Source organism: Mauremys reevesii, linkage group 16 (assembly GCF_016161935.1).
Source record: "Mauremys reevesii isolate NIE-2019 linkage group 16, ASM1616193v1, whole genome shotgun sequence".
In the NCBI taxonomy this organism is placed as follows: Eukaryota; Metazoa; Chordata; order Testudines; family Geoemydidae; genus Mauremys; species Mauremys reevesii.
Genome location: NC_052638.1, coordinates 3,392,540 through 3,405,181, shown reverse-complemented (window position 1 = coordinate 3,405,181; position 12,642 = coordinate 3,392,540). Strand labels below are relative to the sequence as shown.

The 12,642-nt window shown below is 50.0% G+C and overlaps 1 protein-coding gene across 7 annotated transcripts in view; it reads right to left on the bottom strand.

Annotated features, from left to right (window-relative positions):
- The window catches only part of ACD (ACD shelterin complex subunit and telomerase recruitment factor), a 34,100-nt gene extending 22,617 nt beyond the window's left edge, over nt 1-11,483 (bottom strand). For 2 of the 7 annotated variants that reach the window (XM_039503373.1, XM_039503374.1), the window contains exons 1-3: nt 11,175-11,483; nt 8,830-8,925; nt 5,356-5,485 (exon numbers count right to left, since the gene is read on the bottom strand). In XM_039503373.1, coding sequence (XP_039359307.1) covers nt 5,356-5,485; nt 8,830-8,925; nt 11,175-11,245 — 297 coding nt within the window. In that variant the 5' untranslated portion in view covers nt 11,246-11,483. Of the gene's footprint in view, nt 1-5,355; nt 5,486-5,569; nt 6,254-8,829; nt 8,926-11,174 lie in introns of those variants that run through there. The other 5 variants (XM_039503371.1, XM_039503372.1, XM_039503370.1 and 2 more) reach the window with 4 other exon arrangements.
- Nucleotides 11,484-12,642: the final 1,159 nt, after the last annotated feature.

Below are 12,642 nucleotides of genomic sequence, written 5' to 3'. Positions count from 1 at the left end.
CCCTCCTAGTGAAATAGTATCCCTCCTAATATCCAACCTAAACGTCCTCCACTGCAACCTGAGACCATTGCTCCTTGTTCTGTCATCTGCCACCACTGAGAACAGTCAAGCTCCATCCTCTTTGGAACCCCCTTTCAGGCAGTTGAAAGCTGCTATCAAATCCCCCCTCACTCTTCTCTTCTGCAGACTAAATAAGCCCAGTTCTCTCAGTCTCTCCTCATAAGTCATGTGCTCCAGCCCCCTAATCATTTTCGTTGCCCTCTGCTGGACTCTCTCCAATTTGTCCACATCCTTTCTGAGGTGGGGGCCCCAAAAATGGACACAATACTCCAGATATGGCCGCACCAGTGCCAAATAGAGGGGAATAATCACTTCCCTCGATCTGCTGGCAATGCTCCTACTAATGCAGCCCAATATGCCGTTAGCCTTCTTGGCAACAAGGGCACACTGCTGATTCATATCTACCTTCTCATCCACTGTAATCCCCAGCTCCTTTTCTGCAGAACTGCTGCCTAGCCACTCGGTCCCTTGTCTGTAGCAGTGCCTGGGATTCTTCCACCCTAAGTGCAGGACTCTGCACTTGTCCTTGTTGAACCTCATCAGATTTCTTTTGGCCCAATTCTCTAATTTGTCTAGGTCACTCTGGACCCTATCCCTACTCTCCAGCGTATCTACCTCTCCCCCCAGCTTAGTGTCATCTGCTAACTTGCTGAGGGTGTAATCCATCCCACCGTTCAGATCATTAATAAAGATGCTGAACAAAATTGGCCCCAGGACTGACCTTTGTGTCACTCCGCTTGATACCTGCTGCCAACTAGACATCGAGCCATTGATCGCTACATTGACCCCAGCTTCCTATCCACCTTATAGTTCATTCATCCAATCCATACTTTAACTTGCTGGCAAGAATACTGTGGGAGTATATATAGTCATCACAAATGATCTGGAAAAAGGGGTAAACAGTGAGGTGGCAAAATTTGCAGATGATACAAAACTACTCAATATAGTTAAGTCCAAAGCAGACAGTGAAAAGTTACAAAGGGATCTCACAAAACTAGGTGACTGGGCAACACAATGGCAGATGAAATTCAGTGTTGATAAATACACAGTAATTCACACTGGAAAACATGATCCCAACAATACATACAAAACGATGGAGTCTAAATTAGCTGTTAGCACTGCAGAAAGATCTTGGAGTCATTGTGGATAGCTCTCTGAAAACATCTACTCAATGTATAGCAGCAGTCAAAAAAAACTAACAATATTAGGAACCATTAGGAAAGGCATAGATAAGATGATCGTAAATATCATAATGCCACTATATAAATCCATGGTATGCCCACACTTTTATTGTGTGCATTTCTGGTCACCTCATCTCAAAAAAGATATTAGAACGAGGGCTGTCAATTAATTGCCGTTAACTCACATGATTAACTCAAAAAAATTAATTGCAATTAAAAAATAAATTGTGATTAATCGCACTGTTAAACAGAATACCAATTGAAATTTATTAAATATTTTTGGATTTTTTTCTATATTTTCAAATATATTGATTTCTATTACAACACAGAATACCAAGTGTACAGTGCTCACTTTATATTTATTTATGATTACAAATATTTGCACTGTAAAAATGACAAAATAAATAGTATTTTTCAATTAACCTCATACAAGTTCAGTAGTGCAATCTCTTTATCCTGAAAGTGTAATTTACAAATGCAGATTTTTTTTGTTACATAACTGCACTCAAAAACAAAACAATGTAAAACTTTGGAGCCTACAAGTCCACTCAGTCCTACTTCTTGTTCAGCCAATCTCTAAGACAAATTTGTTTACATTTACAGGAGATGCTGCTGCCTGCTTCTTATTTACAATGTCACCTGAAAGCGAGAACAGGAGTTCACATGGCACTTTTGTAGCCGGCATTGCAAGGTATTTATGTGCCAGATATACTAAACATTCGTATGCCCCTGCATGCTTCAGCCACCATTCCAGAGGACATGCTTCCATGCTGATGATGCTCCTTAAAAAATAATGCGTTAATGAAATTTGTGACTGAACTTCTTGGGGGAGAACTGTATGTCTTCAGCTCTGTCTTACCCACATTCTGCCATATATTTGAAGTTATAGCAGTCTCGAATGATGACCCAGCACATGTTTGTTTTAAGAACACTTTCACTGCAGATTTGACAGAACGCAAAGACGGAGCCAATGTGAGATTTCTAAAAATAGCTACAGCAGTTGACCCAATGTTTAAGAATCTGACGTGCCTTCCAAATTCTGAGAGGGACAAGGTGTGGAGCATCCTTTCAGAAGTTTAAAAGAGCAACATTCAGATGCGAAAACTATAGAACCCAAACCACCAAAAAAGAAAATCAACCTTCTGCTGGTGGCATTTGACTCAGACGATGAAAATGAACATGAGTCGGTCTGCACCGCTTTGGTCATTATCAAGCAGAACCTATTATCAGCATGGATGCATGTTGTCTGAAATGGTACTTGAAGATGAAGGGACATATGAATCTTTAGTGCATCTAGCACGTAAATATCTTTCTACACGGGCTACAAAAGGGCCATGCGAATGCCTGTTCTCACTTTCAGGTGACAATGTAAACAAGAAGCAGGCACATTATCTCCAGTAAATTATAACCAAATGTGGTTGTCTGAGCGATTGGCTGAAGTAGGACTGAATGGACTGGTAGGTTTTACATTGTTTTATTTTTCAATGCAGTTATTTTTTGTACATAATGCTACATTTGTAAGCTCAACTTTAATGATAACCAGACTGCACTACAGAGCTTTGTATGAGGTGAACTGAAAAATATTTTTTTTTGTTTTTTTACAGTGCAAATATTTGTAATAAAAAAATATAAAGTGAGCACTATACACTCTGTATTCTGTGTTGTAACTGAAATAAATATATCTGAAAATGTAGAAAACATCCAAAAATAAGTAAATAAATGGTATTCCATGGTTGTTTAATCACACGATTAATCTTTTCAATGGCTTGATAGCCCTAATTAGAACTGGATAAAGCACAGAGAAGGGCACCAAAAATTACTGGAGAGATTAAAAAACGGGGACTGTTCAGCTTGGAAAAGAGACGACTAAGGGCAGATATGATAGAGGTCTATAAAATCATGACTGGTGTGGAGAAAACAAATAGGGAAAACAACACTTCCTGTTCACATAACACAAGAACCAGCCGGCACCATAAGAAATTAGTACACAAACAAACAAAGTTCTTATTCACACGATGCACAGACAACCATGATGCACAGCCAAAGGATGATGTGAAGGCCAAAGTTTCAAAAAAGAGTGAAGTAAGTTCATGGGGGATAAGTCCATCAATGGCTATTAGCAAGATGGTCAGGGGTGGAACCCCATGCTCTGGGTGTCCCTAAGCCTCTCAATGGCAGAACCTGGGAATGGGCAACAAGCAATGGATCATTTGAGAATTGCTCTGTTCTGTTCATTCCCTCTGGGGCACCTGGCATTGGCCACTGTCGGAAGACAGGATATTAGGCTAGCAGGATATTGGTCTGACCCAATACAGCCATTCGTATGTTGATTTAAAAAAAAACCATTCCCATCCCAAATTGGGATGAAAAGTCAAAATCTCAAAAATATTTGCAAACTGAGCATCCAAAAATAATAATAAATCAGTTTGGGTCAATTCATAGAATCTTAGAATATGAGGGTTGGAAGAGACCTCGGGAGGTCATCTAATCCAACCCCCTGCTCAAAGCAGGACCAAACCCAACTAAATCATCCCAGCCAGGGCTTTGTCAAGTCAGGCCTTAAAAACCTCTAAGGATGGAGATTCCACCCCACCCCCGTAGGTACCACCACCACCCAGTTTCAATTTTGACCCTTTTCATATTTTTACTATAAATGAATTTCACTTTTGAAATGAAAAGTGGCTTCTAACTGAAAAACTGAACTTTTTGTTTAGAAAATGTCAGAATGAAACATGAGAGACAAGGTGGGTGAAGTTTTATTGGCCCCATGTCTGTTGGTGAGAGACAAGCTTTTAAGCTTCCCCAGAGCCCATCTTCAGGTCTGTGGGGCTCAAAAGCTTGTCTCTCTTTTAGCGGACCAACTTCCATTGGTGAGATATTCCCTCGCCCACCTTGTCCCTGATACCCCGGGACCAACACGGCTACAACAATCCTGCATAAAACAAAACATGGACAAATACAACTTTTTTCTGAAACGAGAACTGTGTCAAAACTGACCCTTTCCTGCGACAAGTTTTGATTTAGATGAATTGACGTTTTCCAAAGAAAAAAACTTTTATCGAAAAATTCCCAACCAGCCTCAGGCATCACAGTCTCCAATTTCTCTTATGACATTAATGACACAAACTATGCTCACCCCCCCACCCCACACACACACTCTGGTCTTAGTGAGGCCAAGGCACTGCCTTCCTGCCCCATTCTCCACCAGCTAAGCCTTTGTAGGTCGTGGGTAAGTCTACACTGGGACTGCAGCATGCGTAGACATGCCCAAGCTAACCTAGCTCACGTAACAATAGCAGTGAAGCCACGGCAGCACAGGAGGCAGCTGCTCAGGGTCCCACCATGACTTCACTGCTATTCGTGCTAGAGCTAGCTTTGATCTAGCTGGATCAAAGCTAGTTTGGGGACATCTACCCGTGCTGCGATCATACTTCTGATTGGAAGACAGTCATACCCTGCAAACCCCTCAGGGCAAGGACCTGTCTCTATCCAGTGTTCAAATAACAAGAGTGGGACGAGAAGTGGGAAGGGGCAGCACCCCAGAGGCCACCCCATTGCAGCAGGTGCGGGAGCGCTGAGGGAAAGGGCTGCCTTGCTCAGCTGTCTAGCGACCACCTCAGGCTGATGGAAAGAGCAGCACCATGCGCCTCAGGTCTCAGACGTGGGAGGTGTCATGTGGTATGTTGGCCATGAGGGGCAAAGAGAGAGGTCTCAGCCCACCCCCACCCCAAAAAGCCGAGAGAGAAATGCCACAGGGGCAGGGAGAGAACCAGACAAAGAACTGGCAGGCACGTGGGTTCTAGGGAGAGAAAACTGCACAACATTCAAGGGGAAGAGAGAACCAGAGCCCCAGGAGAGGAGTTCAATTTTAGAGCGAGGTGGTATGTGGGGAGCTGGAAAGATCAGCCCTCTAATGCGTCTCAGCTCCCTTCCCTTTCCCCAGGAGGGGCAATGAAGCTGCACCATGCCCTCCTGGTTAGCCCTCGGGGAGCCCAGTGAGCGGAGCCCTGCAGAAACGCTCAAGCCACAGTGACATCCCGCAGCAGAGGGTTTCCCCCGTCCAGCAGGGCGCTGGGAAGAGGCAAGTGATGCACAGCAAGTCCCAGTCACTTACTTTCAGGATATGCCCAGGCACCTGAGTATTTCTGGAGTCCAACTGTTCGTATTTCATCAAGAGGTTCAAAATCCAAGGCTGGAGGACGTAGACTTTAGGGACAGACAGCCACCTCCTCTCGTCCTCTAACCTGAGAGAGAAGAGGCAGGGGTCAGGTCTGAAGACAGGGAAGTGTGAAGTCTGCAGCTTCAGCCCAGAGTTCAGAGACACGTACCAAGCAGCAGAAAGGCCAGCAGTTGCCTCCAGCTCTCACTGGCAACAGCTCAGTGACCATTAGGAAAGATGGATCAGGTCCGGAGCCTCCACATAGATCTCACCAGCATTCCTTCTCTGGCTGTCCAGGCAAGCCATTTTCCCGTTGCATCTTTAAGGCACATAGCTATTTGCGGTCCCTCCATGGCTGCTATTTAAATCCCACCGCAAAGGGCTGGTGACCCCTCGCAGTACAGTCGAGCAGAAACAGCTACCCATGCTTACCCCAAAGCGTCCATCCTTCTAGTAGGGAAGGCCACAGATCTCACCCAGCTGAAGAAAACGTCTGACCTCTGGACTGTATCTCAAGAGCTGTGTTTTTTGACTGAGGAGAATAGGTTCCCTGCAGTAATTGACTGTAATGGGAGGGTATTAATTCCTCATTGTTCATGATGAATTAATTTATTATTGGTATTGGCAGAGCACTTGGGAGCCCCAGCCATGGCCCCAGAGCCCGCTCTGACAGGCATATAACAAAACGAGCTTACAGTTTCAACATTAAAAAAAAAGTAACTCTTCTAGAGCTGCTGTGGCAATTCTCTCATTCAGGGACTGATCCACAACTTCCCATGCCTTGCCCAACAGGCCCGATTCTGGGCTCCAGGCAGGCTGGAGACCCACTGGAGAGGATCTGCAGAGCTTCCTGCTAGAAGAAAGGGGATTTGCAGGTAAACATGGATGATTTCCCTGTGTCTAAGCCCCTTTTTATTCTACCGTAAGTATTTCTGTGGCCCCTATTCTACGGTATTTGAGCACTTCCCAGGCTTTGATGTATTTCTCCCCACAATACCCCTGTGAGACAGGGTGCAGCTACTATCCACAATGGACAGAAACTGGAGCACCCAGAGGCTGGCCCATGGAAGTCTGTGCAGGAGAAGAGAACTCAAGCCTACTAGGCCATCCTTCCCATTGGGTTCTACGGCAGTCACCGTGTGCAGCTCCGTGACCAGCTGCATCACTCAGTGACGAGCAGTGCTTGAACAGCAGGCCTGTGCATCTTTCATTGTGCAGCTTCCAGGGACAGTACCACACTGAGCTCCCTCCCCTCCTTCTCTCAGACACCCCTTCCCAGAACGCGTTGGCCATAACCCAGGATATCACAGCCCGGCTGTTCCACAGCACAGCTCGAGGGAAGAGATCGCTAGCAGCTGCAGTGGGGGCTTGTGACCCCTCTCCAATTCCCCACCTCCAGTCTCTGCTGAAGCGCCACACACAAACGTGCCTACCCCCAGGGTTCCTCACTCAGGGAGAAGTGCCGTGCTTCCATTTAATAGACTATCAGGGTTGGAAGGGACCTCAGGAGGTATCTAGTCCAACCCCCCTGCTCAAAGCAGGACCAACCCCAGACAGATTTTTACCCCAGATCCCTAAATGGTCCCCTCAAGGATTGAACTCACAACCCTGGGTTTAGCAGGCCAGTGTGCAAACCACTGAGCTATCCTTCAGAACTGCCCCTTTGACAGAATTTCCTGCCCAGCCGGTCCACTCTGTGCAGGGCAGCAGTAGTCTGAGACTCCCACGAGTCCCTACAGGGCTGCCCAGGGTGCTATTCAAAGCCCCTCAGCCCCTCCCTGAGGGCAGAAATGCTCCCTGGGCTCTTAGATGAGCTGGGTTTGGAGCCTGGCGCACAAGGAGGGACGGAAAGAAACCAAATCCCAACTTCACCTTGGCGTTCGCCTGCATAACAGGTGAGGGAGTAGCTCAGGTCCATAGGCGGGTGCTATATTCCCACGTGGTGCCCGGGCACCAGCAATATTCAGAGCCCAGGGGCCCAGCTCCACCAATATTTGTCCCCCCCCACACTCCCCTGAGCGTCATCCGCCCCGACTTGCTGCCTCCAGGCACCACCCCAGGCACAGAGTGTCCCCTACTCTTCCTGCAGCTCCATGCTGCCTCCTTGCAGCAACTACTGCCGCAGGGTCCTAGTGCCCCCCATTTCGACTGCCAGGGCAGCCTGACTCCGAGCCTGCCCTTCCCCCTCAGACCCTTTCATTTTCCTTTGGGACACTCCATCAGCACAGTCCCCCCACCCCCCTCCCACCTGCAGTCAGCGCTCCTGCCCCATGCTGGGCAAGGAGGCAGCCCCATCCCTCACCCCCGGTGAGGCTACAGTCAGGGGCAACAGCAGGGGAGGAGGCACACACAGCACCCCCCACGGGGGAGGCAGGGGAGATTCCTGGACCTGAGAGAGGCCCTAGGAGCACATGCAGTGACAGTGGTGGGAGTGAGTGTGCTGCTGGGTGGGGGCAGGAAAGGGCGGCTCCTCCCCAAGAGCTCGCTGCTGCTGGCAGGGAAAGGGCTGGGTGGAGTCCTCCTCTCTGGCCCCTGTCCCGGAGCAGCCTGCCTGCACCCCAAACTCATCCCCAGCCCTGCCCCACCCCAGACCCCCAGCCAGAGCTTTCACCCCCCACCGCACCCTCAACCCTAGCCCTGAGCCCATCCAACACCACAAACCTCTCATCTCCAGTCCAAGCCAGAGCCCTCACCCCCCTGCACTCCAACCCTTTGCCCCAGACCTGAGCCTAACACCCCAAACCCCCCAGCCCCAGACAGAGCCTGCACCCCCCATACTCCTACTCTCGCCCTGAGCCCCTCCCAAACCCCTCATCTGCAGCCACACCCCACAGCCCTCACCCCTGCAACCCCTCTCATCCTCAAACTCCCTCCCAGAGCCTGCACCCCAATCCCCTGCCCCAGCCTAGGGCCTGCACCCAGACCTCCTCCCCCACCCAAACGCCCTCCCAGAGCCTTGGGCAGGTGGGGGCGGAGTTTGGGGGGCAGAGTTTGGGCAGGGGCGGGTTCTGGGCACCACCAAAATTTCTACAAACCTGCCACCCCTGCTCAAGTTGGCCCAGTATTTGTCCTGCACACAAAAGACCATTTACTCTGCTCCCCATTCAGGGCCCGAGCCTACCAGGCGCTACAGACATTCCACACTTCCTAGGATCTGGCCTCGCAATCCCATGGGGTAGCCAGTTCTCCACACGCAGGAGACACAGAGCCAGCGTGGCTTGGTAGGTAAACGTCGCCGGCCGAGATAGTGACGGGAGAGCTCCTATGTGAAGGAAGGCCAGCATGGCGATATAGCAGCACGCTCAGTAGCAGAGACGTGGGCATACAGCACACACGTTCTGCATGCAAAGACGGGAAGTGGGAGGCTGGCCTCTCTATAAGCACATGGGTGAGGTAGCTGGGTGCCTGGAGTGGGATGTACAATCTTACCGCTGCATTCCTTCGGACTCTGGAACTCGGTCGGGGTTCTTTGCTTGGAAGATCGCAGACCTCGGAAGGTAACACACACTCAAACCGCTGACATGCCTGCAACCACGAGAGAGACCAAGCAGGTAAAGCAATGTCTGTTATGAATCAACTTGCGTTGGAGGAAAGGCCAGTTTTTGAGCTTCAGGTAGCTCTCCTTCAGGTCTGGGGAAGGTAGCCAGTGTCCAAGCTAAATACATGGTGGGACAGCGGTCTCCTATAGCACGTCTGACCCACTTACGCTTAACAATCTGTCCCACCGTGTATTTAACTTGGACACTCTGATCACCTTCCCCAGACGTGAAGAAGGCTCTGAAGCTCAAAAGATTGTCCCTTCCACCAACAGAAGTTGTCCCAAGAAGTGGTATCCCCTCCCTCACCTTGTCTCTTTAATATCCTGGGACCAACAGGGCTACAACAACCCTGCAATTAACCATATCACCCCCTTAGCTGTGTGGGAATTTCCCCACCCGCTGTTGGAGAACAGCCTATTTCTGTAACCCGCCCTGGAGGCCCACAAGAGGGAAGGCCTGCTCTAGTACACCATCGGGAGCACGAGCGGGGGAGACATGAGATGATTCATGCAAAGATACCAAGCTGTTGCGATAACATGCAACGCTGGGAACCATTGTATACATTCCCACAAACTTGGTCACCTGCAGGCTGGCATTTGGGGGATAGAAAAGGAAAGGACAGAGATATTCCAGCCACAGATGAAGATTTCTTCAAACGCCTTGAAAAGGAAAGTGTTCTCTAAAGCTGCTAGCTGGTTCATCTAATTGCAGCGTACAGGAGTTAGGCAGACTATTTTACAGCAGTCTGCGAGCCTTCTAGTGGTGCTCACTAGGTTCTCTGCTTTAGATTTGAGCTTAGCACTAAGTGTTAAGCCTCAAACATTAAGCCAGAGCATTAAGCTAGGTCTTGAATGTTTGTCTGTAGGTAATTAACATGGTTATTTGGGAGCCTGCTGTGTCCAATTTCTTCATTTTTGTTGTGTTCAGAGAAAAAGACTAATCATAACAAGTATCCGAGGGGTCGCCCTGTTAGTCTGGCTCTGTCAGAGCAGCAAAGAGTCCTGTGGCACCTTATAGACTAACAGATGTATTGGAGCATGAGCTTTCGTGGGTGAATACCCACTTCATCGGATACATGCAGTCAGAAAGCAAGTTAAGCCTGCTGGGAGATGGGTAAAAGTGTCACCCCCATTTTAAAAGATGTCTTTACGGGACTCTGCCTGCGCTCCCAGGGCTTTCGTGGGGGAATACCCACTTGGTTGGATACATGCATCTGACGCAGTGGGTATTCCCCCACGAAAGCTCATGCTCCAATACGTCTGTTAGTCTATAAGGTGCCACAGGACTCTTTGCTGCTTAATCATAACAAATATTTTTATATCTGTGACAATTAAACATATTTCGATACATTTAGCCATTTTTCCTGTTCTTAATCAGTCTAAGAACAAGCCTGGCTTGCTATAGAGAGGCTTGGCAGAGACTGACTTTTTTTTCCCCCCACTTATAATTTCAACAGATAATATCAGTGTTGATTTTTAAGCTTTGTTTTAGATTTTTATCTATTTAAATTCTCCCGGTTGTGGGAAATTACTGGGAGGAGGTCAGACATTTATTTAATGACACCAGATGTTGAGATTCAGAAAGTTAAAGCTATATAAACCAATCTCACCTGTGAAAATACACAAAGCAAATATCCTTAAATCAACAAACCCTACCTGTTTTTACAATTCATTCGCTACTCCGTTTGTGACAAGCCTAAATCACTGGATTTGGTCTCTAAGTTCTCAAAAAGCGTTTTTCTTACGTTTCCTATCTGTACATTTAATTGATTATTGATGGAAATATTTTTTCATAGTGGGGGGTGTGTGTGCGCATGGTGAAATCGACATTTACTGGTAAAAATCGAATAGTTCCAAGCCTGGCTATAGAGGGTCCGTCATTTCGGTGTAACACTGGGTTTGCCACCAATTGGCTGGCTGCTGGTTTCGGTTGACTGTCGGGTCACCAACAAAGAAAACGAAAGAGAAAGCGGGGACATTACACTGGATCCCACAAAAGAATCCAGCGGAGAGAAGCGGGGCAGTGAGCGCCTGGACTAGGAGCCCGGACTCCTGGGTTCCGACTGGGCCCTGGGAGCGCAGGCAGAGACATCTGTAAAATGGGGGTGAGACTTCTATCCGTATCCCGGCAGGCTTAACTCGCTTCCCGACTGCAAAGCCCCCCAGCAAAAGGCACGTCCCACAGGCTGGGTACAGGAGTGACCCCGGCACAGCCCGTTCCAGTCACTCGATTTACCTTTCGGTCAGTCCGGGGGGCGGCAGATCGCGCGGACTTTGCGGCTTTTCCTGGCCCCCCGCCTCTCGCATCCTGGCGGCCGCGGACCGGGGCGCTCACTGGGGCTTAGTGGCCGCGCTGGCGGGGCGCGGGGGCCGGGCGGCTGGGTCCCCTCCGCCGCCGGGAGCAGCAGGCAGGGGGTGCGCGGCGCTGCGCATGGCCGGGGGTAGCGGGGGGGGGGGGGCGCAGCCCGCGCCGGGCGGCTGGGGAGGGGGAAGGAGCCTCTGGTGACCGCGGAAGGAAACGGCTGCGGCGCCAGCCCAAAGGGAAAATGTCGGTGCGGGCGGGGCCGTGGCAGTGGGGGTGGAGCCGGGTTGCGTTTACACGGCGCGATTCCCAGCGCCCTCTGCGGGGCCGCGCCGCGCCACTGGGAGCGGGGAGCTTTGCTTGGCCACAGCCTGGGGGCGGGACACCGGGTCCCTGCCAAGGGGCCCCGGGCCGGGAGTTTCCTGCTCGCCCCTGCGTCCGCCGTGGGCTGCTCCGCTCTGCGGCCCAGTGCCCGAGTCAGAGCGGCCATTAGCGAGCCGCGGGCAGGCCCGTCCCCCAGCTCAGCGGGTGCGGTGCGGTGCGGGCTGCTGAGCGTCCCCCAGGGTGTCTACACGGCACGGCCTGGAGCGCGGCACAAGCTCCAGCGCCTGCTACGCTGCCCCCTTCCAGCGCTGAACGTGAGGGAAGCGCCACTAAAGAGCAGGGGCGGCTCCAGGCCCCAGCACGCCAAGCGGGTGGTTGGGGCGGCAAGCCGCGGGGGGCGCTCCGCTGGTCGCCGGGAGGGCGGCAGGGTGCCTTGGGCGGCACGCCTGCGGAGGGTCTCCACTGAGCGCCCCACACGGCATGACACCGTGCTTGGGGCAGCGAAATGTCTAGAGCCGACCCTGCTAAAGAGCCTGGCTTCGTCAGACGTGATAAACCATTTCTTCTGTACACCAGTACTTGTGATATTAACGTGACAGCTGTAATAATACAGGACCAAGAATGGAAAATTCCAGTAATGCATTTAGCAGTGTCTAGGGCCACCCCTTTCTGCGTCAAGTTTGCATGTGGGGTGAGATGCTGTATGGAATCTGGGGGACACTTCGGGATATCATGAATACCAATATTGTAAAAGTGCAATGAGTTGTGCCAGTTATGCCATGTAAGGTATCTGCAAACGTTGCAATTTCCCAAGTATGATAATCTTGTTTATATGTCTGTATCATCTTTGTATCATGAGTTATAGATATGTAGGGTATATCTATTTCCAAACTTGGGCTGTGTTTCTGGGTGGCACCCCCAGACAGATTGGCATCAGTACTAGGCCTGCTTGACGGCCCATCAAGGGCCATCAACTGGACAATGAACCTATTGAAAGGAACAAGGACTACACCTGATGACTCAGCAAGCCATGTAGGGGCTGCCTATGGACAGAACTCTAAGACAGTAGATCTCAAAC